This window comes from Nymphaea colorata, chromosome 3 (genome assembly GCF_008831285.2).
Source record: "Nymphaea colorata isolate Beijing-Zhang1983 chromosome 3, ASM883128v2, whole genome shotgun sequence".
NCBI classification, from domain to species: Eukaryota; Viridiplantae; Streptophyta; class Magnoliopsida; order Nymphaeales; family Nymphaeaceae; genus Nymphaea; species Nymphaea colorata.
Window position 1 is genome coordinate 1,455,509 of NC_045140.1, and position 26,179 is coordinate 1,481,687.

At 37.1% G+C, this 26,179-nt stretch overlaps 2 protein-coding genes and 1 non-coding gene across 7 annotated transcripts in view; 2 read left to right on the forward strand and 1 right to left on the reverse strand.

Annotated features, from left to right (window-relative positions):
• The first annotated feature begins 7,252 nt into the window (after positions 1–7,252).
• Positions 7,253–11,888, forward strand: LOC116251475 (uncharacterized). Its single transcript, XM_031625766.2, has 6 exons — positions 7,253–7,578; positions 9,396–9,431; positions 9,553–9,754; positions 10,529–10,607; positions 10,691–10,808; positions 11,699–11,888. The coding sequence occupies exons 1-6, from the start codon at positions 7,373–7,375 to the stop codon at positions 11,727–11,729; spliced, it is 672 nt and encodes a 223-aa protein (XP_031481626.1). The 5' UTR covers positions 7,253–7,372; the 3' UTR covers positions 11,730–11,888.
• A 1,429-nt stretch (positions 11,889–13,317) lies between these two features.
• On the reverse strand, positions 13,318–13,390 carry TRNAE-CUC (transfer RNA glutamic acid (anticodon CUC)). Its single transcript has one exon. It is a non-coding gene; the product is annotated as a tRNA-Glu (tRNA).
• A 920-nt stretch (positions 13,391–14,310) lies between these two features.
• LOC116251243 (urease) overlaps positions 14,311–26,179 on the forward strand; it is a 28,502-nt gene continuing 16,633 nt past the window's right edge. For 2 of the 5 annotated variants that reach the window (XR_004171623.2, XM_031625398.2), the window contains exons 1-7: positions 14,313–14,522; positions 14,825–14,979; positions 16,596–16,666; positions 19,317–19,362; positions 19,963–20,068; positions 22,597–22,739; positions 24,996–25,106. Coding sequence is in view for 3 of the 5 variants with exons in the window: in XM_031625398.2 (XP_031481258.1) it covers positions 14,854–14,979; positions 16,596–16,666; positions 19,317–19,362; positions 19,963–20,068; positions 22,597–22,739; positions 24,996–25,106 (603 nt within the window). In the remaining 2 variants the exon portion in view is untranslated. Of the gene's footprint in view, positions 14,523–14,824; positions 14,980–16,595; positions 16,667–19,316; positions 19,363–19,962; positions 20,069–22,596; positions 22,740–24,995; positions 25,107–26,179 lie in introns of all 5 variants that reach the window. The other 3 variants (XR_004171622.2, XM_031625395.2, XM_050076985.1) reach the window with 2 other exon arrangements.

Genomic DNA, 26,179 nt, shown 5'->3' on the forward strand with positions numbered 1-26,179 from the left:
GAAGAACCCAAAAAAACCACGTTCCCGTGCCTTTAATAGACTCTAATCAAGTTGATACTTTATAATTTATCGAACCAAGTGGCATTCCAGATGAGATCAGCTTATGAACTGCTTCTAGGGACCGGGAGGGAATCCAACTTAAAAAATTGCTTTGGAAACTATAAATATTGAACAACTGATTTTTGTGCCCTCAGGTTTCAATAGAAGCATTTATACAAGCATGCACTTTTTTCAAGAAAACAACCACATGGGTGTGTCTTTCATGTTTAGAAACAAAAGAAAATAAGCCCCAACACCACGTTTGTAGATGCCCAGATCGGATCTTATAAGAAAAAGAAGTCCCATTGGGATAAACAAAAAAAAAAATCATGTGCTTTAGAGGCCAGATTGGATCTTATAAATAAACTAAGTTCAAGCTATTAATTGTTATACTATTTAAATGACTGATCTATACATTAGAAAGAAAGAGAGCGTCAAGTTGAAGACCCTGAACAAAGTTCCAACTCTATCATTTGTGTATGCCCGGATGCCCTGCTGAGTGGGCCAGCTCTTCTTTCTTTTTGTGGTGAACAGACTTTCATTGAGTTATGCATACTGTTATGTGGGTTTATTAGTAACTTCTCTTAGAATGTCAAATTAATGTTATTGATTTCTAATTTTATTTTGATATTGTATGTATGTGGGCTCAATATATGTTGTTGTCATAATTTTATAAAGAGAGTCAATAATGGTTACGATATGAAATACAATTTAGTACTGAAAAAGGAGAGTTAAAAGAGTTATGCAACAATAAGAATTTAAGGGGGCTATTTATATGACCCTTCATCATCCATATAAAGCTCGGAGATCGATATATAACAATTATCTTTGGGCGGTACATGGAGAAAGTCGCTCCTTTCTCCTCGCCCCCAAGGTTTAGAGTTGTTTCGGGGACCTGGGTGATCCTATAGTACACCTTTTAATTTGAATTAGTGACTTAGACCTTAGACATTCGGATATAAAAAAATCGTATTGAACTAATTATTTTCATGAAACAACAGTTATGGATGTAAATCAAGGCTACAATTTACATAAAATTTATTTGTGTGGACAGACTCCATGGCATGGTTTTGATGATACTTTTTTCTTTCAGCAAACAAACACAGATCATGAAAAATGTGAACTACGGGTGCTCCACATATATTAGTTTTGATACTCATTTTTGTTGCATTTTGGAAAGTGCGGCAGCAAAATAAAGCATATTATTCATCTGTTAGATGCGGGGCCCCTTATGCATACACAGTCACTTCACTCGTACCCTGAATGAGTATTTAAAGCGTTTGTGCTACAGACATGGCGATATTTTATTAGGAAGATTCATTTCTCAAGGTAACTTGGAATACTATATAACTTCAAGACATTTACCATCTCACATCATTAATTTATTAGGCATCTTTTACAACTCTTGTCCATAAGTATCTGCACGTAGATACATATTTTTTTACCATTTATTCGGAACTTGCAGCAATCCTCTTAGGACCTGAATATCATGTCCAAAACCGTACCGGGTGCGCCTTTCAAGTAAAAACGTACCTAAAACATCTCAAATGTCGATGCACCAAATGTTGCATGTCAAGGCTATTAATAGCACCTTAGCAAGAGGCCGGGTTTAGGTCAAAGTACCACCCTCGGGCCCTCTACAACTCGGGCTTGGCTCGGCTCATGTACATACCTGATGGTCCGAGTCGGGTCACTGTCTCTGACGAGGCCCAAATCATGGTAATGTGAAAATTGTCATAGTTGTTAAATAGAATGTAGTTTTTTCTTTTATGTATATTGGACATTTCATATTTTGCTGTTCGATTTAAATGAATAATTAAAAATTATATGAAATCTCGAAAAGGGTTGACGCAATGGTCAATCAAGACGGGATTGGTAGGCGGTCAGCTTTCATTTTGAACTTTAAAAACAATTTTCTGTATTGCAAAAGAAGGGAACATTGACAAGCAAGTCTAAGTACGACAAGAACGACACCCGAAAGCAGACTCTATATCCTATGATATGAGGAGGTTTGGATTTTCTGATATGATGAGGGGGTTTCGATTTTCCGCCAAAAGGTGAGAAACACCGCTCGCCCGAAATTAAAATTAAAAGATAGGAAGGAGGTGAAAAAATTTCTTCAAAAATTGATGGAAATGGGGCAGGTACTTGGCAGACTGTCCAACCATGTCCTTATGGCTATGAGCCCATTGGTCTGGCTTGTCTATTGTCAGGTAGGGGGCAGGCTTTAGCCTCATAAAGACCTGCAGGTAACAGGCTGTACCAACAAGAGAGAGAGAGAGAGAGAGAGAGAGAGAGATTAATCTAATACAAATTTTTTTATTTTTAAGTTTTAATTAGTCCAGATTAGCTTTAAAATATAGTAGTTGAGAAATAAAAACGGACGTTACATCCCAATTTGGCATATTCTTTAAAAACTGATATGACATTGATATTATTACTAAGAACATAAGTACTTTTCTGGATCATATAATTGTAAGAAAGGAGTTGTATGAAGGTTGGCATGGTGGTGATAGAGCTTTCATAAACGTTGCTTACACCATTTATGCTTTGTAAAATCAATTCTGAATCGGAGACTATAATATTGTTAACAATACGAAGAGTGGCTCGGGAACTTAGCTTGATTCAATTAGTTGTCTTTTAATGTTTTGCAAATATCTCTCAAGTTGAATGATGCGTATGTTTGATTGACATGCATGCTAATGTTCTAACACTCACCGTGAGAGACAAATCAATTCATGAGACAGCATAAATTAAGTCACAATGGTAATAATCCAGCTTAAGGTAAGCTGGTTGGTCTCTTTTTAAGAGGTAAACTCTATATTTGGCTTGAATGAATTACCATTATCATGTTGTCTTGGAGGAGGACGAGTTACATTAATGTGCCTCGTTAGGTCATGATCAACCATAAGACTTTCAATCTAAGGATGCCAAAGGAAATAGTAAGATCAATCTAACTTGATAGAAACAAGGTTGCAAAAACTGTTCATTGATTATAAAATATGGTAAATTCATAACATATTGTAACAAGTGTTCAACCAATCTACTCCTTGTTTTGGTGTAGATTCTTGGAACAATAACAATGTATTACCGATGTCAAACGATCTTGAGTGTAACTGTTGAATGCAATGAGAGACATTGTTAACTATTAGTTTGATGAATTGTTGGAGGCCATACAAAATGGCGAGCAACATACCAAACAACCTCTAGACTCAGGCACTTGGTTTGACTATTGAACAACCTTATATGCCAACAAGTTTTTGCCTACCTCTTCTTCAGTATTCATCTAGAGAGAAAGTATTATTTGTAATGGAGTTTTAAAGTTTTGATCTTTGATTTTAAGGCCTAGGTTACAATAAATGGCAAGTAACCGTTCTTCCTCTTAGCAAACTCTTCCAGCTTGTTGTATGTTTATCTTTACCTCTTGCCTTTCTCAATGTTCATGAAAACCCAATTTAGTCTCAATCCATCTTTGTAATTTGGAGGATGCTAGACACACTAAAATTCCTTCACCCGTTTGATCATGAATGACTTTGTTTATGATGGGTTTGGCAAACCATATAACCGCTTGACATGCAATTAAGATCCAACGCTTTTAAATTTCCTCATAATAGTAGAAACTAAGGCTTCCCCATATGCTAAGAGTTCTGTTTGACATTACTTGGGTTATTAAAGTGAGGGCATAATAAATCTCAAACTTGTGTCCAATTTTTTCTACTTGTACAATCCAAGAAACTATTAGCACTTACCTTATAGAGCACACAAATTTTGGCATAGTGAAGTTTAATTCTTTAGTGGTACTAAGTAGGCATCATGTCACGTATTTTAAAATAGAGAATAAGAGTTGCACAAGGGTGGTGAAAGCTGTCGACACAAATCCATATATATCATTTCCAAACAACACTATGGTTCCACATCAATGCCACTGTGATGTCGAGAAAAAAATTTTGCCATCCTCCTAATAATTCGTTCTTCCAGAAATACTAACACAATGTCATATGAATTTGTTCCAAAAATTGGGGCAGATTCATGAAATATTGCCCTCTAAGGGTCTGCTGGCTGCCAGGCCTTTACCCATTCGTTGTGGCCGTCGCTATTTCAACTACCACTACCAACCATATTCTCTTACCAATTTGGGCTTTGCTTAGGAGTGAGACAAGTGATCCATCACAACTACAGAAGCATTATTAATGCCTTATTTCTCAAGTGCCCTTCAATTTTTTGGTACATTTTTGGTATATTCTCCACTAATTACCTCTGAAAAGGAGGTGGACAAGGTAACTCCATGATTAATTTATACCACTTAGTTGCCATTAAACAAGCTGTAGAGTTTGTGGTGTTGCTAACCACTCCACTTTGTCATACTTTATTTGATGTGAGAAAGAACATCAGCAACTTATTGGGCAAACAAGGCACTTTCATGGATCAACCATTAGAAAGGCCATTTGATTTTGTGAGACTAACCTTTGAGAATGGACCTATCTCAGGTGCCATTATGGGTGTAATTATGTTATAAACACAATTATGAATGCCGATCGGCCTAAATGCCAACATTATGATTTCCTTTATCCACCTTTGGGATCACAACATTGATGCCTTTCAACATATTCTTCTGGAACCCAAAATAAAGAGTTGAACAAGTAAGCATGTTTCCAAAAATGTCTCAAAACTATTTGAAGAATAAACCCAGAAAGGCATCAAGGGCTACATGCATGTTGGCATAACTCATGCTATACAAGGAAAGTGAGAGATGGCAACATTCACTTTAGCCATCGCAGTGTTTGCCATGGCGTGGAAAAGGATGATTTTTCTGGCCTGTAAAAATTCATTGTCATAGAGACTTTTCGATGCAACATTGCTTCTTCATTGCTGATTAACACACATAATTCAACCCTAATAATTGATTTCTTTTTATACATCCTCCTCTCCACCCTGATCCACCTCGAACTGAATACTTAACTGTCAGGAGAAAATCTTTCATAATGGGCCTCCATTCAATAACAAAACCATGATATTTTGGCTCATGAGAACTCAAGTTGCAAGTACATGCTTGATGTGTGCACCCCATGTAATCTTAATGTTACTGATTTATCCTCTTTTGCAATCAGTTTCGCTACAGCACCTGCTGCTCTAGCTAATTGTCCACCCTTTCCAAGTGTTATTTCTATGTTATGTATGGTCGTGCCTAAGGGCATACCGGTTGAAGTAGATTTTTCTTTTTTATCAATCAAAATCTCTTCCCAAACTGTACAAGCTTCTTCCAAAGCATATGGCTTTCTGGATGTAGATGATGATATCTAAACAGATGGATCTTATATGAATCGTATGATGAAGTACCACACGAGTGGATATATAGGAATCCAAATCTACCATATAATTTTTATGTCATCACAATGTCATTTTCTATTTTTGAAATGAAACCTTTGATGGGGGTAGCCCACACCAGCCCACGTATACCACTGGCAAAGCGTAGAGACAAGGGGTTGGCAAGGGTTATGGCCATTAGCGGAGCCAAAAATTTTTTTTGGTGGGGTAACTCTTTCAATACCTTTAATTTCTTTGGGACACTTACATATATAACAATCAGATATATCAAAACATTAACATATATATTAAACTACTTCTGTGAGGCTGGTGTGGGTGGCCACCATGTGGCTACGCCACTATGGCCCCCTTTGGAAAATTATATTGCGGCCCCTTTTGAAATCTTGAAACTAGTTCAGCCACTGTAATAAAAAATTTCTACCTCTGCCCCTGCCTCCACCACTGTCTCCAACAAATTCAAATTGCCTTTAGTAAACAGAGACACCTGAAGGCAGCAGTTTCCAAATCAAAACTCCATTCAGTTTGGCAACTCATGAAGCTGCCTACTTGGCAATTGTGAAATGCGGGTTTCTCCAAAACATCATAGGTCACCATAATGTGAATATAAGTACAATAATATTGAAACTATATAGTGCGAAAATTATGCGGTATGTTGGAAACCTTTTGCTTATAAATACAATAATACTGAAACTATACATTGAGAAAATTATGCGATATGCTGAAAACCTTTCTATAACAGTACAGGGCGACACTGTGGAAACCCCCCTTTAATTCAAGGTAATCCTAATGCTTGTGTTGAGTAAATACACATTAAACTACTTTATATCACAGAAGGACCAAATTGTTATTTCATACCTCAAAGCCTTAAATATCATTTCTTTAGCGAAAATGATGACAGTAACTTGGATTAAAACACTTGAGGCATTTAAGTCTCTAGTCATATACTTTAGTGTGGTGTAAAGCAATAGCCTCGGTTTCCACCTACAAGGGCTCAGCAGATCTTGCTTAGGTGAACTAAGCCTATAAGCTGAATGAAAAAGTTAGTGTTAGACACCTGAAATTGATGCTATATGGTGGCGAGGGCAAAATATTTTGAGAGCGAGAGAATTATCCCATTGCCCGGACGAGAGCCGATGCCCTCCTTCTTCCCCTTGCTTCCAGGGTTTAGAACTGTGACCATACCAAGTGGTGAGATCACCACTTACTCCAACTTATATAGAGAGATTTGTTATTCATGAAAATTCATCCATATAGTCATAAGACAAACCGAGACATTTTGGCAATGCTTCTGTATTTGAAAAAAGTGGTTTGGAGAATGAATGAAATGAAATCTGTTTCAAGAGGCACGGCATAATTGATTGAGTATAGCTCATGTAGAAGGCATGTTGTGATTTTTGTAAGTGCTATTTTTTTGAACTGGAAAAAATGAGATCATGATACGCAAGTTGAAGGGTGCTCTGCAACCCCAACATCTAAAGTAGGGAGAATAGAGAAGCCACCAATGGTTGTTAACATCTTACTCACTCATCCAAATCCTATGGAGAGACCTTCAACTTTATCGCAAAAGATAGGTACACTTCTTTTATCACAAAAGATAAGTACACTTCAACTTTATGGGCGATGAAGTTTGAATGAAAATTTAAAAAAAATTGATGTGAATATTGTTTTTATATTAAAACTAAGAAAAGTGTAAATGAGGCAGTTTCCTGAGTATGCATTTACAGATTTGATGTCTGTGACTGTCAATTGATAAGATCTATCTACAAGTCGATTGGAGAGTTTTTCAAAAGATCGAGAGATGTGAATTTGTTCTGTTGACAACTTTCATTATTTTAAAATTGATTAACAGAAAAAGGAATTGTTAAATTGCGGCTTTCGGGACCTTTGACCTTTGTTTTATGCAGCGGCTGTAGCCGGTCGCGCTGTCGGAACTCGGAACAAGGAAGAGAGTGTTATACCTTGTTCCGTCATCAGGACGAGGCTTTGAAGGGGGGCTGAAAGAAACGACATGGTCAAGCAGAAAGAAACCGCAACGGGGGTCTGCTACCTCCTCTTCTTCATCCTTCTTCATCATTTAACACCGTCAGTCTCGTCGTTTTCATCACATCTCGATGGTGGTCGTGCTCCTCTCCTCCGGGGCCCGAAGCCTGATCCTTCTAACGCAGCTGCCACCGCGCGCTGGCTCGCGGCCGAGAACGATTGGGGCGTCCTGAGGTTTCTCTCGGTCTTTCTTTCTCCTAATCCGTTTGTCATCTTCCTTTTTCTGCTTCCGTGGGTTGTTTCTCGACTTGGATACGGAATTCCGTGGAATTTAGGCGAGCATGGTCTTTTTCCTGATGTAGGTTTTGGTGAAAAAGAGAAATTTTGACGACTTTGCTCTTGGTTAACTTGTTTCTTGTTTTGGGTTTTGTGCTTGTTATGCGTTTCTTTTTCATCTTGCTAGCCTTCACATGTGATTGTTAAATTACTTGTCTTCTTCCAAGATTTAGCCATGAATCTAATTGTCGAGCTGCTTGAAGATCGTCAGTCTCACCAGCTTCTGTTCTACATGATCTCATGAGCTTGATGGCTTGATGCCCATAGGCCATAGTCATCAACTGCAGCAAGCTGCAAACCGTTATTTACTATAATTTAATAACGTTTTTACTGGCAACTCTGGAGTCTAGAGATGAGAGGATGATAAGGTGGTAAGCCTCCTACTGCGTGTTATAGTCATAGCGGGATAGTTCTCTGTAGAGTAGAATGCATATCATCCTGTTGGACCTGTTCACAAGCCCAATTGGTCGTAGTTCAAATGCCATAAAGAAATTGATCCTGTCAATGAGAATAAAAGTTAAATTTATCTTTGATGCAATAGTGTTGAACCGAAACTTAGAACATGTTATTACATCTACATATGCTCTCCCAGATTGTGCTAAGGAAATTTGTATGTTTTGTTTGCCTTGAACTTCGAACAATCATTTCACACCATTTAAAGTAGGCACATATGGGGCAAGGAACATTGATGCTCTACATGTTTTTAGCATGTCTGATGTTTTTGAAGAACAATTACAATCAATGTGCATGTTCTCTTTGAAAACTGGCTTCTGCCATTATAGAGTTGTGTGATTGAGATCAAAATTTTATGCTTTCCATGTAACACTTCCCGTGATTCATTTCTATGTCATCAGCTGAACATATGCATATATGTATATATATAAGAGAGAGAGAGACCCTGCCACTAGTGCCGACACGACATAAATAAGGTCCATTGTTTTGAACAAAAACCTTATGCTCATCCTACTGGGTTGGAAAGAGATGTGGATTGGTTCATTTAAGAACAAACAAAATTGTTGCCAACTTGTGATGAAACCATGGGATTGTTACCAACTGTACCAAGATCTATCAGAATGAACTGTTTTACAAAGAGATGCAGAGGCATGCTTTGAATCAGTCTTGTCAGTTTTCCTGTGTTGACATTTCTTAAATGCTTTTAGCCTTTTTTACCTAAGAGCCTGCATCTATATTTTCAAAATACATTATTACTAAGGGGCACCAACATGCCCCAATTTTATTGATTGATGCTGACAATAGGGTGAAAATAGCAGGGGGCTATATTGGTGTGCATGCAGTGTTTCAGCAAGCAGAGGCTGATATGGCGACACAGGTCAATGCACATTGATACTTGATGGCAATGTCAGTTGTATTTATAGATGCATGGTTGTCCAAGTTAGTCAGACAAGGACTTGTGCTTTGACTCGTTACTTTAGAAATTCTATTAGCAGAAAAGTGCTTATAATTGTTACTAGGGGGCTTACAATATAAATCCATGTCCATTGTGTAACCTGGTTGGTGGTTGACACTCTTAATCTGAAAGTTCCGGCTTGAGAGAAAAGATGACATAAGTTGATTTGACTGTCTCACCGATGGCACAAAATCTGACATCACCATCATCCTGCTAGTATTATTTAAGAAGTTCCCAGACACTTTGATATTGATACAGAGTATGATTTTGGTCGTTTGCTTATCTTTTTGATGTTCTCATTGTGCAGTACTATTTCAAGGGAACTAGGAGGAGCTCCGTTTGGGTATGGTGGTTTACTTGTTACTGTTTGCTTGATCTGTGGACATTTCCCTGATAGTTCAGTCAACTTAAGGTTCCTCCTCTTTTGAATCAGCTTAATGAAATAGTATATGAACGACATGCAGGAACGTAGTTTCATTTAGTGATGGATTACCTGGAAATGGGCATGGAATCCCTTATTTCTACTTGACAACTCTTGATCCTACTGCAAGAAATGCCTTGAAAGATGCACGATCTTCACTTACAATCAGTGAATTCCCTCTTGGAACATGTGGTCAGAGAGATCCAGAGAACCCTACTTGTTCAAAGCTTACTCTTACAGGAAAGGTGTGCATGTGGTATAAGTAACCCTCAATTGCATATGATGGGTGAATCTTTCCCTTATATTTGATTGCGTGAGTGAAAGACATGGCATATATACCTTTAGTGCATAATCGTTCCAGCATACATTCTTTGTAGTGCATTCATTAGCTATGTGATACCTCTCCTCTTGTGTGTTCGGCTGTTTGGCTCCTTTTGCTTACCACTTTCTTGGTACTTGCTGACTTTTTACACCTTGGCTAACTTTGAGAAGGTACTGCACTTCAATCATCAGTAGTTTCATAGCGCCAAGATCCATCTGCATATATTTTTACATTGTCGTTTTAGAAAGTATAATGTGTGACTTCCAATTCGATTTACTTAAGTCTGGATTATTGTTATATTCACGTAAGTTTGACAATGGACAGACAGTAAAGATCCAATGGATCATCTCACACTGACTGAAACTTTGGTATCAACCTGATGGACCTGGTCCAAATTCAATTAAAGGCCTGATGAATTACCCCATCAAAATGCTCATTGTGGAAAGTTAATACAATTTGCAATATCACTGTGATTCTTCTATCTAATATCACTAATGTCATCAATATTTTTCTTTGCTGGAAGTTGGTCCTCGGTAGTGAAAAAATTGCAAGGAATTCCTTTATCATCTGCAGGATGAATTATAGGATTTATCAGAAGGGAACTGGCTGATTTTCTCCTTGTGATTTCTTATATGTTTTCCAGAATCTATTCTTAATGTGCAATAGTTGGATAACCTTTCACTGTTTGACTTGCCAGCTTAAGTTGATCGATTCATTATCTAAAGAAGCAGAACTTGCAAAGCAAGCTTTGTTTTCAAAGCATAGTGAAATGAAAAGTAAGTAGACCCAATTGATTAACATTAAACTTCTATAAGAATTTCTTACTTACTGTAACTTCCTTGAATTTTTTTTGTGTTAGGTTGGCCTGCGGATCACAACTTCCAGATATTCACGCTGGAGATCGAAGATATATTTTTGATCGATTGGTTTGGTGGCCCAAAGCCTTTACCTGTGGCTGACTATCTAAACCAAAAAGTGTAAGTATATTGTTCATGATATGATCTTTAAACTATTCAACTTCTAACCAAGTGTCAATCAAGGAACTTGTTTATATCAGTTCATGGTTGTGTCCCCTCCTCACCTAATTTCTACAGTTTCTATGTTGTACTAAGCATATCTGTACCGTCCCATCATCACTTACCTTTCCATGTCAGTTCCTGACTTCTATCCTGTCCCATGTTCACATACATTACCTCATCAGTTCCTGGCTTCTATCCCGTGGAGATGCAGTCTGCATTTGATTGGTCTTGTTCCGAGTCTTACCACAGGCTCAGCGGATGTAAAGGCCCATGTGGATGATACCAAGGCTATGTTAAGAACACGGTTTTAGCATAAAAAACAATCTAAGAAACTTGTTTTAATTTTCAAACCAGGAGCACAACATGGCTTTGGCATCATAAAAGCCAGTCCCTTACGATGTCCGAGTCCACATCTGTCCTGAGCTGTGAATTTGCCAAGAAACAAGGAAGTTGTTGAACTCTGCTTTGTCTCTATATTCGAGACATGGCTTGTATAGGCTTTTCAGCACAATTCAATTATTACTCGAGTTTGGTTATAGTTGTCATGCTCGGTGGTCCGAAAATTATACTCTTTCTTGAGCAGTGAGACAAAGTTGCGTACCGTTATTTCAACTTGACACCTTTTCTTTATTTTTCTTTTATTTGATAGGCAATTTGAAATTAAGCAGATCTCTACTAGATTATGCCAGTAGAGAGTTAGAAACGTGTCCCAGATATTGAGTTCTTAACCTTTTTTCCACTTCAATCTAACCTTGTAAGTTCAACCGTCTAGCTAGGTTGATGATTTACTTCTAAAGGTTAACTTTCAACCTTTGTGTTGCTCAAGTGACATAATCTGCTGACTGCAGGTACCAGCGTTCTGCAGTATCAAAGCTGTAAAAAAAAAAAAGTGGGATCTATATAGTGCTGTTCATATTTGTATAGACCACAATCTGGTTGTAACTTGTGTATGTCGAATGTATAAACCTTCTATCATCGATTGACTGGTATAAATTTTTATAGAAATGTCATCCTGAAATTCAACTTTTAAATATTAAAGGTGACCATGAATAAATGGCATACCCTGCAATTTGGGTGTGCGGGTTATGCTAGTTAGTGATCTCTGCTGACAGAGGTTAGTAACATGGTATATCTCCCTCTCTCTGGCCGAGGTTAGTGTATTCCATTTTCTTTAAAGGAGAATGATGCGTGTACGATTCACAAGCTTATTTAAATGGCTTCCAGTCATTTCAGCTCATCTTATCTGAACATAAATGTGACGCCAAATCTGATTTTTCTACCAAATACAGTAATTTCTGCAATAAGTGTTGGAAAAACTGTAACAATCCTGATCCATTTACTTAAATCTGATGCGGAGAGCGAGCTAATGAGTGTATTGTTACAAAAACCCTCTGATTCCTTGTCTGTTGGTAAAGGATCCGTACTGATCTTTAGCAACGTCTTCAGCATTGGTATGTGAACCTCCATTGAAACTGGAAGACAAAATCATAGTTGTCACTAGTTCCATGCCAACAGCCGCTCCATTCTTATGGAAAAGTAGTCAGCTTAGAGTCTTCGGACTCAAAGATGGAAGGCTTCAACCCCTGGGCGTTTTTGGCATTAGGATCGCAAATACATCAAAGCCTGTCTTGGGCCGAACACAAGCCAACTCTTGCTTGGCTCGAGTTTGAGTTGAGCTTTAAAATGTCAATGGAGCTCAGCTGGATAAACTGAGTTGGAGCTCGAGCTCAGCTTGTTTAAGCTCATGTATTGAGAAATCAAAGGCTGACTAAGGCTTAACACAAGTCAAGTCTTACTTGGCTCAAGTTTGAGTTGAGCTTTAAAATGTCAGTGGAGCTCAACTGGATAAATCAAGTTGGAGCTCAAGCTTGGCTTGTTTAAACTCGTCTAGTGAGAAATCCAAGCCTGACTAGGGTCGAACACAAGCCAAGTCTTGCTTGGCTCGAGTTTGAGTTGAGCTTTAAACTGTCACTATGTCAGTGGAACTCAACAGGATAAACCGAGCTCAGCTTCTTTAAGCTCGTCTATCAATTTCTCATTTCACTTGATTTCTTTGATTCAATTGATCTATCAAGTCAAGTTTGTCTTGTTTAAACTCGTTTACCAATTTCCCCATTTGATCTGCTACCTGTCTTTGTGCTTGAGCACTGCATTTTATTCCTACCATATCAGAGGCAATAGCGTTGCTAGTAATTTCAATATTCAAAAGTTACAGTTGTGGCCTGGTCCGCATCGCATCCAGCTCAAACGAATGACGCTGAAACCTTTCTAATGGATTGGTTCTATTTGCAACATTATTCATATGGTAAAAGGGATTTTGAAACCCAATTTGCCCGTAAAACAAAAAAAAAGTTTGTTGGTCTAATAATCGGCGTGTATGTTTCTCAATTAGCTTAAAAGAAGCAAGCGATAAAAAAGGCTTTGACACTTTTACTGACATCCGCCGAAAATGGGAAAAGAAAAAAAATTCCGTTGCCGGGACTCGAACCCGGGTCTCTCGGGTGAGAGCCGAGTATCCTAACCAACTAGACTACAACGGATTGGTGACTTTCTATCTTACCCAACTTTAAAATTGTTTCTATGACTACGTCAAAGCTGTTGAAATTGCAGGGCGTCCATATGTTCTTTAGCTTGAAAGCAATCATTAACTTTAATGCAGGGCATGTTGATTTTTCGTGTGCACTTCCACCTGAATCACTAACACTCTTGCACATTATTTCTGGAATCTAGACCAGCCCCTGACCTCCTTACTTTGTAAGGAAGTTTAGAATGAAATAGAAGGACTTGGGGTATTATGCAACTTACTTTTGCTTCACATCCTTCCTTGGTTGGTAATTTAGTTTGCAACGCTTGGGTTCGTCTAGCAATAAGAACGACATGTTAATCCCAATCAATAACTGCCATCAAACGTCTCTTCAATCACACATTTTGGTAGTGATGTTTTCATGAGGGATGCCAAATTATAATTTCAAATTTTTGACAGAAGTTTAAATATTATTTTTAAAATTTTTTTACATAGAATAAATATTTTTTTCTAAAATCTGTATGTAAATTTTTTAAAAAAAATTTGAAAGATCAAGGCCCCAGCCAACCCCTTCTTGGCTTTACCCCTGATCATAAAGTACATATTTTGACTTAGCGTTACATATGTCATAGTTTGACATGCAAAGAATAACACCCACACAAATCAAATGTAAGGCAACAACCATAGTTAAAGAAGTGCAATGATGAAAATAAACTCTGCAAACAAATAAGAAATTTTCAAATTAAAAGCTTATGGTTGAGACGGCTAACTGAAGTTAAAGGACCGGCAGCCTGATATCTAATCGTAGTCATGGGGGCGCTTTGAAAACTTTCAAATATCCCGAATCGGATCGACCTGCTTGAGACCGATACGAAGGGCTGATGGCGTCACGTACCAAAACCGGCCGCTAAATCCGCAGGCGGGAATTATGGTCCCTCTTTTTTTCAACTGCAAGCTCTTGCAGTGATTGCATCAGCAGTACCCTTCCCAAGTCGCCTGCCGCTCCTTGATCACCCATCTCTCTCTCTCTCTCTCTCTCTCCAAGTTCCAGACCCATTTTCTTTCTCGTCCAGGATTACTAGGAAATCTTCTGAAGCGATGCTGTAGAGGTCGTGAAGAGCTTACAAGTCGTATTTTCAGATAAAAAGGTAAATTCTGTTGATTTGGGAATCTTTTCGCGCTCTTTCTGGGCAACTTGGTAGCAAGAAATCTACTCTTTTAATGTTGAAGGTGACAGTAGAATCACCTAGAATCATCCCGACGCTTTTATTCTCTGAAGAAACTTAGCGGTACTTGGCGCTGATTGCGAGTTCGTCCAATGATTTCGTGGACGTTTCTTATTGTTTTTGTTCTTCGTAGACCCGATTTACGTACGGCATTTCATGTGAAGTTTGGGAAATTTGCTCGGTGTTCCTCATTCTAACGGTTGTCTTCTATGGATTGATTATAGATTTCAACGGAAGTTTGACCGATTGAAAAATGAAGTTAGCGCCAAGGGAGGTAGATAAGCTGGTCCTCCACAGCGCGGGGTTCCTCGCGCAGAAGCGGTTGGCTCGGGGGCTTCGGCTTAATCACCCTGAAGCAGTGGCGTTAATCGCCAGTCAGGTATTACGGGTTGTTTCTTGAGTTGAATTCAAACTCTCGTTCAGCTCTGTCTCAGCGTCATGCAATCGCCTTTTCTTTTATTGATGGAGATATTTTGGCACAGGGAAGAGATTTTAGGCCGGATAGTTGAAAGCGTCTATTTTCCTCCCTTTTCCCGACGTCTGAAATTTTGTAACCTGAACGTCGCATTTGCAGTTTTTTCACTTAAAATCGTTAGATATATTCCGGTAAACACGACTTGCTAGTTCTGCTCCTTATGCATTCTGTTAAATATGTGCACCAAGTGGAGCTTGCAGAGTTTAGTTTGTCAAAGTTCTTGATACAGTTATCGTTGATACGTTATTAAAAATAATAATACGACTGTTATTGTTGTTACTGTTAGTAATTTAAATCTTTATATGTGAGACATGAATGGGTGAAGAGAATCTTAAATATTCTTATGAGAAGGGGTGGATGTTGCAGTTGTAAACCAGACCCAAACTTGATGGAAGTAACACTTCAAGAGATACACTCTTGAAGATATCAACCACTCTAAGAAGCCACACAAAGAGAGACCTCAATGTAGAGGTGAAAAGAACTTGTATTGAACCTCAAAAGATATACAATAACAGGCCTAAAAGCCTTAACAAAACGAGGGTCAACAGTATCTTATTTATAGTACAAGGAAAGGAAATGAGGAAGAGGGAGATGGCTGTTGAGCCAGCTCCAACGGGTAGAAATCTAGCCGTTGGAAGTTGGTTCAACAGCCAGTTCTCCCTTTTACAACAATTAAAAAAAGGTGAAAAATGAAAAGAAACATAAAAGTACATAAAAAGGAAAAGAAGAATAATAAAGAACATATACACCTATGCATACATATATATTTATAATTTTATATATAGACATCATAAATCATCTTAGATGTATGACAGTACATATGAAATATACATATGTATACTTACATGATGTCTAAACCTTAAATTCAGGCATATCCTTGAAACCGTAATATCAAGGACTGAACCTCCTTGGGGTTTTTGCTCTGTTCATGTTTCTCAAATAATGAAATTGTCCCTTAATGTTTTCCACTTTAATTGTTTGATTGTCAAGAAGCATGATGTCAAACGAGAAGTGTTGAAACTTGAGAGTTCATTTAAGTTCCAGGCTCATAAAGAATTAAGCAAGTTTTAAATTCACAAGTCAAATGGCCCTTAAGGGGGAAGAAGTAGCTAATTTAGCACAAATCTTGTCTGTGAAAGATGTCCTTGGTCAGATTCACTTCTTCTCGGAAGGTCTCAAGCTGAGAAATTACCATGGCAGCAAAGAACACTTAGATATATGAACACACAATGTCTGGTCAGTGGAATCCTTAGTGGACAAATGAGAATTGTTCATCTGGCTGGTGAAAAGGCTACTAGTTTGGATGGCATCAGGGAATACTTTTTCTTGAGTTCTGTAATTTTTTCACACGAAACTATATAACTTTTCAGAAGTATCACCTGAAACATTGTCATAAGATGGTGACTGATATTTGTCCTGCTTCTTTGAACGGACGTGGACATTGTTTCACCAAGTGTAAGATTCTTAATAAATTTGTTAACCAAAGGTTATCCTTAATATCACATTTACTTATTGTGTAGGTTCTGGAATTCATTAGAGAGGGAAAAACAGTTGCTGAGCTAATGGATATTGGAAGGCAACTACTGGGAAGGTAAAATCGAGGAATAATAGCAGATCTTGGTATAGATTTGTTTATGTTTCAATTTTTTAACAATAAAATAATAACACTGTGAAGGGCTTCTTTTACTTTATAATCAGTAGTGGAGCTAGAATGCGGGGGCCTTTTTTTTTTTACAGTTATCCTGGTGTCTTAATTGGTTTTTTTTTGGGTCAGAATGATCCTTGCTAGTTGTTTGCAAGATCTTAATGAGGATGCCTTGGTGGATGTTTTATATGGTAACTTGCATTTTTGTTTTCATGTGTACTTGAGGTGTGAGATACCGATTTTTCTCATGGTTACACTATCATCTAGCCATCTAATAAATTCGTCCTTATCTGGTTATCATTTATGGTCTGGGTGAAATATCATCCTGTTAAACTGTCTGATCCGCTAATACCTATCCGACACTAACTAAGGGTTGCTGTTTTCACAATTTTCTTGGAGTTCATAATTTGCATTTCTTGAAAAAAATTGAGTATGTAACTTGTTTGCGTCTTTGGCAAACTCCACCCTTGTAAATAACTGAGTTGCACGTCGTGCATTCCATGCTAGAAAATTCAACTTTTTTCATCTCTTGGTCATTATAAAATAGAATAAAAGAATTCATGTATTATGGCTGTTCATGAATAATAAAATATTCTATAAACTATAAGGAATAATCATGGTGTAGAAAAGGAATGTAAGTATTAGATAAATGGCAAAGCGGACCTTATGTTACTCAAATGTACATTACTTGCATGCAGTTGCATGAGTATCTTTGATTGCTTGAACCTTTCTTCATTTACTCTGGACAAAGTGATATATCAGCATGTTTGGTGGTCATAACTGAATCATCCATTAAGAATGTATTTGAAATTTTACATGGTATCATGGTGAACTGAATCATTATTATCACTATGACATGTTACAACTTAAAATGTGGGATATATTGCTTGCTCTGGCTGCCTATGGCAAATAACACTTTGTACTGTTTGTTTGTTTCAATGTTTTTTTGGACTGAGAGGAAACACAGTATGGTTCAGATGACAATTTAAGATAATATGAGCCTTACAGGTGGTGAACTACGTGTCATGATGCATTTGAGAGGTATCTGTTTCTAAAATGTTCCTGAAGTCTTTACAAAAGCTGTTTACTCATTAGACTACACATAGGTTTATCATGATAAACATTTGAAGGTGATCCATGTTTTTCCTTCCTCTCCTTTTCCACTCCTTTCTTTCTCTCCCATTGAAACCTTGTTTTTTAGTCATTTCTTTTTCATCCTTTAAAATGAGTTATCCAAACACAAACATACCTTTCCTTTCCCCCTGGTTACCTCCATCCAAACGGGGTGCAAAAGATCTGACTGAATCCTTGCGAACATAGCAGAATGTCATCAACAAATGCAAGAATAGAAGGTACCACCACTTATCGACACATCTTGAGAATACTGATGCGACTCTGCTCCTAGCTGACTGTTATAGAAATAAGTTCGACAATGGAAATGAAGAGAAGAGGAGGCATGGTGTCTCCTTGCGTGAGACCCTTAGATGGAGGAAATAAATGGCCCTCCTCATAGTTGGAAAACTCAGCGAGTTAGCTAGTGAATTGCCTGCCTCAATTCAGATCCCCAAGGGACTGTGCTATGAGTCAAATATTCACCCAAAATGCAAGCAAATCCTAGAGGGTTTGATTTTGGATTGGCTAAAGTGGTTAAATTGGTTCGGAATCACCCAATGCTAAACTGTTTCATTCGGCATTATTCTAAATATTACCAATGTCGGTAAGAAATAATCAGATAAACTGTAGTTGTTAATTAGAAATAAATTAATCTAATACGTTTATTAGTCATTGTTATTTTGCTGTCGTGTTCATCAACTATAGTTATTTGATTGCATTATTGATACTTGTTATTTTATAGATATGTCCAACTTTTTTCTTCATTTCTGAAGAGAAAGTATGCTATAAAAATTTATGACCTGAGCCAGATGAGTTGCTGAGTCAACTTGCTCACTGTGACCTAGTAATATGCTGATCTGTCTGATTCATGGCTTTGCCAAGTACACCCTCCTTGCTATTTGTATAAACCCAATTTTAATGAAACCCTATGGGTGCAAAGCTCAAAGCAAAGAGTAATAATAACAAAAGAAAATCAACAATGAAAGCTTTTAGGGAAGGACTGCATAGAAAGATGGTCAGCATTGGGACCAATATGGAAGCAAAAAGTATGTAGAGAAATGAGGATAAAGATGGTGCAGTTCTAGAGGTGACAGCCTAATGATGGCTACAGTCAGAAGACTCAGAACATAGTAAATTGGAAGAAAATCCATTAAACAAAATTTAATAATTATATTTATTCTTGCATAGCCTTAAAAAGGTCTTTAAGGGGAATAGTGCAATATCATCACAGTATTTATCTTCAGGTGATATCTTGAAAATACCAATATTTTCCCAATGCAAAACAATTCCCTTTTTTTTGACAATAAATTGGCGATAATTTTCAGAACATTGATGATGTTTGTTGTGATGATTTGAATTTTGCAGATTCTCTGCATTTTCTTATAAGAATGGTTTTTGTTTCGTTGTTTGGTTCTTTGGATATTCTTCTTAACAGCAACTGATCCCTAGGATTATAACTGTTAATATTTCACATTCTTACCAGGCGGCAAGTTCTTCCTGCTGTCACCTATCTCCTTGATACCATTCAGGTAACTTCTGTTGCGATGTTAAAAGGTTATGTTGACATCAAGAATTAGTTCTGCAAAATTCAAATTCAAATTTTAAGTTCCAGCTTTATCTGTAAATTTATATGCACAGATCCATGTATGTGCGTAATATATATTAATTTTCTTGATATTAAAAAGCATTGGTTTTCCTCCATTGCTCACATTCTTCGATGTTGTCATGGTAACCATATTTTGGTTTTCTTAATGAAGCTTAGCTCTTTTGACAATGATCCACAGTAGGCAAGAGAATCACCTTTGACTGACTGTGCTACTGATATATCTTTCCCAGTTATTATGGTGTGTACCCTTGGAGGAGTACACACCACAAGAAGGAAGTTTAAGCTTGATGTCAATAGCTAAAATATCTTCCAGTTTATATGATTATTAATCATGTTGGCGCTGAGCTCTTGGACATTACTGTGTTTGCACTTTGCTTTGTGCTGTGCATAGACTTGAGCAGCCATTGTTATTCTCATGTTTAGCTTTGTATATAATATTTATTTTCTTGATATTAAAAAAACTTAGTTCCCCTCCTTTACCCATGTGCTTTGATGTTTTCATAGCCCATTATTTCTTGCTTAGGTTGAAGGAACTTTTCCAGATGGAACAAAGTTGGTCACCATTCACAATCCTATTGCTAGTGATAATGGGAATATTGAACGGGCTTTGCATGGTTCTTTTCTTCCAGGTGAATTAAGCTACTTAGTGCTTAATTTTGGCTATTTTGTGGTCTTGAACTGCAAATTGAAGCAATGTTTTTATTTTAAAAATTCGAGAGGGGGACAGTGTGATCATAATAAGTAATCAAATCCTGTAATGTAACATGGCTATTTCAAAATCCATACTCTGTTTCTCTTGGTAGCTTTTGAAGTTTGAAAGGGCAAGTCGCTTTTCTTTGTTTGATTCTGAAGTTTCATTTTTAATATGTTGTCATATGGCAATGGTCTTCTCTGCAGCTCTGTACATACATATGCACATAAATTTTAAACAAACAACTGAATACATTGATTTCAATGATATATCAGGCAAGCACTTTTAAGAACAATTAGATAGCTCTCAGAGGTTTTATGTAGTTTTTGGTTGATGGTTGTGCTCATCTTTGAGTTTCTGTAGTTCATAACTCATTCATACTTTGAGTCGCCATCCTTCCCACTCACACATGTATGGGGTAACTTTGCATTTGCATATATTCTTGGAGAAGGCACATTTCTGTCCATTTTTTGTATTGAAGTTAAGTCAAATGCATGTTGACTATTCTCTCTCTCTCATGCGCGCATGTGCTCTCGTTGTGTATTTCTATTTCAAGATCTTAACTCGTTCCAGGTTGGGAAAGGAGAGCCTTCCATAGCATGAGCACGATTTAATCAGCTTATAACTTTTGTGTGTGTTCCTTCAACACACACACACATGTGTGCATGTGTGGGTTGGAGCAAAATTTTGAAATGGCACAGATCTCCAAGAGATCTTGACAAAAACAAAAAATCAAACACTCTAAGGCACTCAAGAGGAAACACAATATACACAAACCATCCAAGATATCAATGAATAAAAATTTGAATTTGTATATCATAAAACAAAATATGAGAGGGGCGTAAAAGCTTATACATATAAAGAGGGAGCATACCCCCTCTATATACAGTATAAATGGGAGAGAGATTACAAAAGAGAGCCTGTTCACAGGCCCTACGACTAGCCCAAATAGTTTGCTTTCATTTAACAAAACAATCAAATAAAAAATAAATAAACGAAATGACATAACCAATATATATATGTGTGTGTGTGTGTGTGTGTTTGCCGCTGTGGCCTGTGTGTGGGGAAAGAGAGTGAGAGCACCATACCTGGGAGCGGCTGTCCTGAGAGGGATTGTCAGTTGGAGAATATGAGAGGGGGAGGGGATGGAGCTTGCAATAAAGAGAGAGAAGGGAGTTATAAACTGTTAATGGAGGGAGAAATTCAATATGAGCTGTTTGATTCTTTCAATTGGATGGCCCGCATGAGTCTGAGAAGACCAGTTGCATGCCGGCAGTGGACAAATTCACTTCGTTTAGCATACAAAATATATAAATAGAGTATAAAACATACAGACTGTACAGAAGTATGCAGAATAAAATACAAGACATATACACAAAACACATAAAATATAGCAAATACATGACAGATACATTGAGTACTCTTTTGAACCTTGAAATGCCTCGTAGATCACTTAAAACAAGTTGCTGGGAGAGAGAGAGAGAGAGAGTCATAACAATTGTGGGCTCTTGTGGTTGTCTATAACTTTAGTAGGGAAATTAGAAGAAAAAGCAGCAAGTCTATATCTATACTATTTTTTTCATATTTATCTATTAAATGAAAAGGGAGGTTATCAAAATCTACACTTGATATTTTGAAGGGCCTATGTGACAATCAAAACCCTGTTAGTTAACAACTAATAGTTGACTAGTTGACTGAGCTAGCAACTAGTCTCTCAAATGGGCACAGCCAATGTGGATGTTGCAGACTAGTTGTTGATTAGTGCTTGATCTGATTAGGCACTAACCTGACCGACTACTCCTTGATTTTGTAATTATGCCAAAGAGAAGAACCTGACTTTGATACCATTTTGTGACTTTGCCAAAGAGAAGAACCTGACTTTGATACCGTGTAATTTGGAGCCCAACTTCAAAATGGTATAGGGTTCTCCGAATGATCTTGGCAAAAAACATGATCGCACACTTAGCACACTATGAAAGAAACACAATCAACAATGTGCTCCAAGCACGCAAAATATCAATAAATAACAATCTGAATTTATAGATTAAAAACAAAACATGAAAGAGCATAAAAGCACACATATGAAGTGGGGCATATCTCCTATATATACAAGAGGAATGTGGGAAATTACAAGAGTGAGAGAGAGTGCTAGCCATTGGCTGGTCCAATGACTATTGAGTTGGCTGATGGCTAGCCCAATGGGCTGTTTTGCCATAAGACTCATAACAATCAACAAAAATGAATAAAAATGAAAAAAGCTGGAAAAGTATTAAAATAAAGAAATATATATGTGTGGGTGTCTGTTTGCAATTAGTGGTGATATTCTTTAGGTCACTGAGGCTTTTCATGGGAGCAATGGCAACAGTCATTTGTTGTTGGTCTTTTTATTTATTTATTTCTCTTCCCTTCTGATAGAAGAATACAATCTACTTTGGACATTGCTAACTTGATCTCCTATTTTTGCAGTTCCATCACTAGATGTTTTTCCTGATATTGTTGAACATTGTATACCCGGTCAGTTGGTTGTTGGAGTTGGTGATATTGCTATAAATTGTGGAAGAAAAGCTGTTGTTCTAGAAGTTCTCAATAAAGCAGACAGACCGATCCAGGTACACTTTATTTGGGTTATGATGGATTTGTTTTTCTGTTAGCACCCATTCTGGATCTATGATCTAATTGGGTCTCTTTAATCGGAGTAGGACTTGGAACTCAGAATTGGAACTAAATTTCTAAAACTGAATCTGGATTCAGTAGGCACTACATTCAACATACATGTTCTGTTCAGTTTTACAATCCTCTTTTTCACTGGGTTCAACAGAATGAATCCAGTTTCAGGTTGGTAATCTGATACTCCAGTCTCCAACCCATTGATATGCCTAACAAATAGATGGTTTCAGTGATTCATGTTCATTTCTGTTGAACTGTACACCAGATATTGGTCCATAGTTTGTCGCAGTTGTGGTGAGTCAGATAGGATGTAAGAAGTCAGATATAGATATAAATCTGTATCTTTAATCTCAGACAAACAAACTTGCACAGGGCTTTAAAAAGATATGGATATAATTCTGTATCATCACTCACGAGTTCTCAGCAATGAAGAAAACATCATTCAACCAGGTCTCCAAAAGGGCTTAAGATGCGAAGCAAAACAGTTGGACAATATATACAAAAGAAGGAGCCATTGGAATCCCCATCGGCTAGAATTCTAGCCGTTGGAGAGTCCAGAGTCCACCGGCTAGAAACACAGCAGAAAATTAATCTGCTGGACTAAAAGTCTAAAATACATAAATTACAAACAATAGAAAAAAAGAAATACAAAAACTAAGAAGAATGAAAAACACACTTGTCACATTAACATAAAAACTGATAAATTTGGTATTAATTCGGGGAAATGAGTGGGTTTCTTTCTCTCCTTCTGTCTTTCTTGCTGATCTAAGACTGTTGGCTTTGTCAAGATCTGATATTCAGATTTCTTTTGTATACGAGAGTGATGTCACAGACTTCTACCAAAAGGTATACCCAAAGAAAGCAAAAAAAATTCTCTCAGTCTGAAAACTTTCCCGCTTTGCTTCTCTCATATTATTTATGTTCTAGAAGCCCTTTCTCTTTATTCTGTTCCTCCAGGATTGTTTTCGTTAAATAATTCTGGAATTCAATTCCTGCACCGTTTCTTTGATCCAAAATCCTTTTTGTTTGGCATCCTCTGTTTTATATTGATATCAATCATCATTTAGGTTGGCAGGGCATGACCATTATAGAACTGATCAAAGATCAGGTTGAGTTCTAGATCTTGCAGTCTTGGAGTGCTGAAGAAAAGGAAGAAGAAAAAGGGAGATGCATTCTTATATTGCAGCTTTTGTGTATCCCTAAATATTTTATTGCTGCATATTGCGCTGATTGTAGTTCACTTTTCACATCATAGTTCATATCCTTTTGTTTCCTCCCCTTCTTTTGATCGATGGATTCCTTGTCTACTGAACTTTCTTCCAACTTCTTGAATTTCTGGAAAATATAACCATACCAATTTTTTGACTTAGAAGCAGCAAATAATTCTTTTCATAAGGAGTCAGGATCTAATTGTTATTTGGGTGGTTCTGTCCTAATTCGACCACAGTTCATGTCACAGGAATAAGGATGATAAAGTAATAACATCAATCTGACATATTTGAAACCCAGATTTTACAGCTTAGATGAAATAGGATGGTCATTGATTGCATACATGACTTCTATGCTCTCTTTGGAAGTGTTGAAAAGGTATAAGTCCCCCATTCTCCAGCTCACACTTTTCTCATTGACTTCTTTTGATATTTGTTGTATCCATTGGTTGGAATTGGTTCCCCTTCTGCTTAGCATCTTCCTTTTCTTTTAGAGTGGAAGGAGTGAGCCCTCTCTTTTGCTCTGGAAATGGGGCATGACTATCTGTGGTTCGTTTCATTATTTTGGATGAAATCAACAAGACTTCTTAACAAATACTTGGCAGCACCATCATATTGAAATTTTAGGATACCAGCAAAGGAGTTGACTGAAGTCCTCTGTGCACCCAAAAATGGACCACAGTCCAGTGCAGCTGACAGCACTGGATGCATTTGATCTTTGGCTTTTGGTGCATTGAGGCATGTCTGCACTGGAGGCAAGTTGACTGGTGTGGCAGTCACTTTGACAAATACAAGACTTAGTTTGAACTGAATTAATTTCAATTTGGTCTCATGTTGAAAACTTGAATGTGATATCTAAAAAATGATGCATATGAGTTTCTAAACAGAAGCTAATTATGTTGCTTCTCCTTTACTTATTTATTGATTATGAAATACTTCTCTTTCAATTGTCTGTTCGACTTTCTAGCTTTTGTTGTCTATCTGATTCAGGTTGGAAGTCACTACCATTTCATTGAAGTGAATCCATACTTGGTGTTTGATAGGCGGAAAGCCCATGGTATGCGGCTCAACATACTAGCAGGGACAGCTGTTCGGTTTGAGGTAAGATGTTGGGCATTCAAATTGCCAATACATCCACAATTTATTTTTGCAAAATTTATGGAACAATGTTGACCAGCAAAAACAAGTTTGAACTTTGAAATCTTTCAATTACCTGCTTGACTTAAGAAACATAGTACAATGAATAGGTGGTGAAATGAACTTTTGAAACTTGAGCACATTTTTGTTATTTCACAATTTTTTTTTTGTAAACTTTCTTTTTTATCATTAGTTGATAATTCTGAAAAAGCACCAGTAGATGATAGTTGTAGCAAATGGATGAGCTAGCTGCTCATATGTCATGGTCAAAAACTTCATTGTTTTCACAAGTTTTATTTTCGATGTGAATTCTTGTGCTTGATCTTACTGTGAAATTTTTATTCCTTTTCCAGTTGGGATCATCAATTTGGAGGTTTTATTAATGGCTGAGCACTTCTGAAATATTGAAAGCATAAGTTTATTGCATGAGGAAGCATGTTCCGATAAAGAAAGACACATACTTCACCCATTTATGGAAGCATACCTTTTGTTGAATGGTTACTTGCTTACTGTACAAGGAAGTGCTTCCTCTATATTTTGAGTTCTCTTTTCCTTCTCTACCTACTGTTCGTGTGGTTTAACAGTTTAAAATCTTTAACAGTTATATATACAAAACTGTCATAGTTTTAGAAAAACTTTGCATGCTGTACAATTTCCAATTTAATTACAATAGTTGCAATTATTGTTGTAATAATTAAGTTCACAAATAAATAATTGTTAAGCCTAACAACACTAGGTTTGCATGCAACTCATGTGTATTTTGTGTCCAAGTTAATTGGTGGCTCTCTCTCAAAAGTTTTTAAATGTGAACATATGTTAAAGCATATGTTATGTTAATTTATAAGATAATAATTGAGTAGTTAATGAATCATAATTTATACTTTATTTTTTAGTTCGAGACTTTTAAAAGTATACCTAAATTATTGGCAATAACAAGAAAGACACCTAAGGTTTTCATACTTTTAGAAATACACCTAAATATTTTCCTGTTAATCAAATTGACTCTTCCATTAGACTAATTGGCTATCTAAGATCCG

Bases quoted from the DNA above. Each gene is read 5' to 3' on its own strand.
- LOC116251475 (XM_031625766.2), top strand. From the start codon at position 7,373: ATGGTCAAGCAGAAAGAAACCGCAACGGGGGTCTGCTACCTCCTCTTC. The intron at 9,755-10,528 runs GTGTGCATGTGG...TTGACTTGCCAG, and splicing joins AGCTTACTCTTACAGGAAAG to CTTAAGTTGATCGATTCATT. The intron at 10,809-11,698 runs GTAAGTATATTG...TGCTGACTGCAG, and splicing joins GACTATCTAAACCAAAAAGT to GTACCAGCGTTCTGCAGTAT.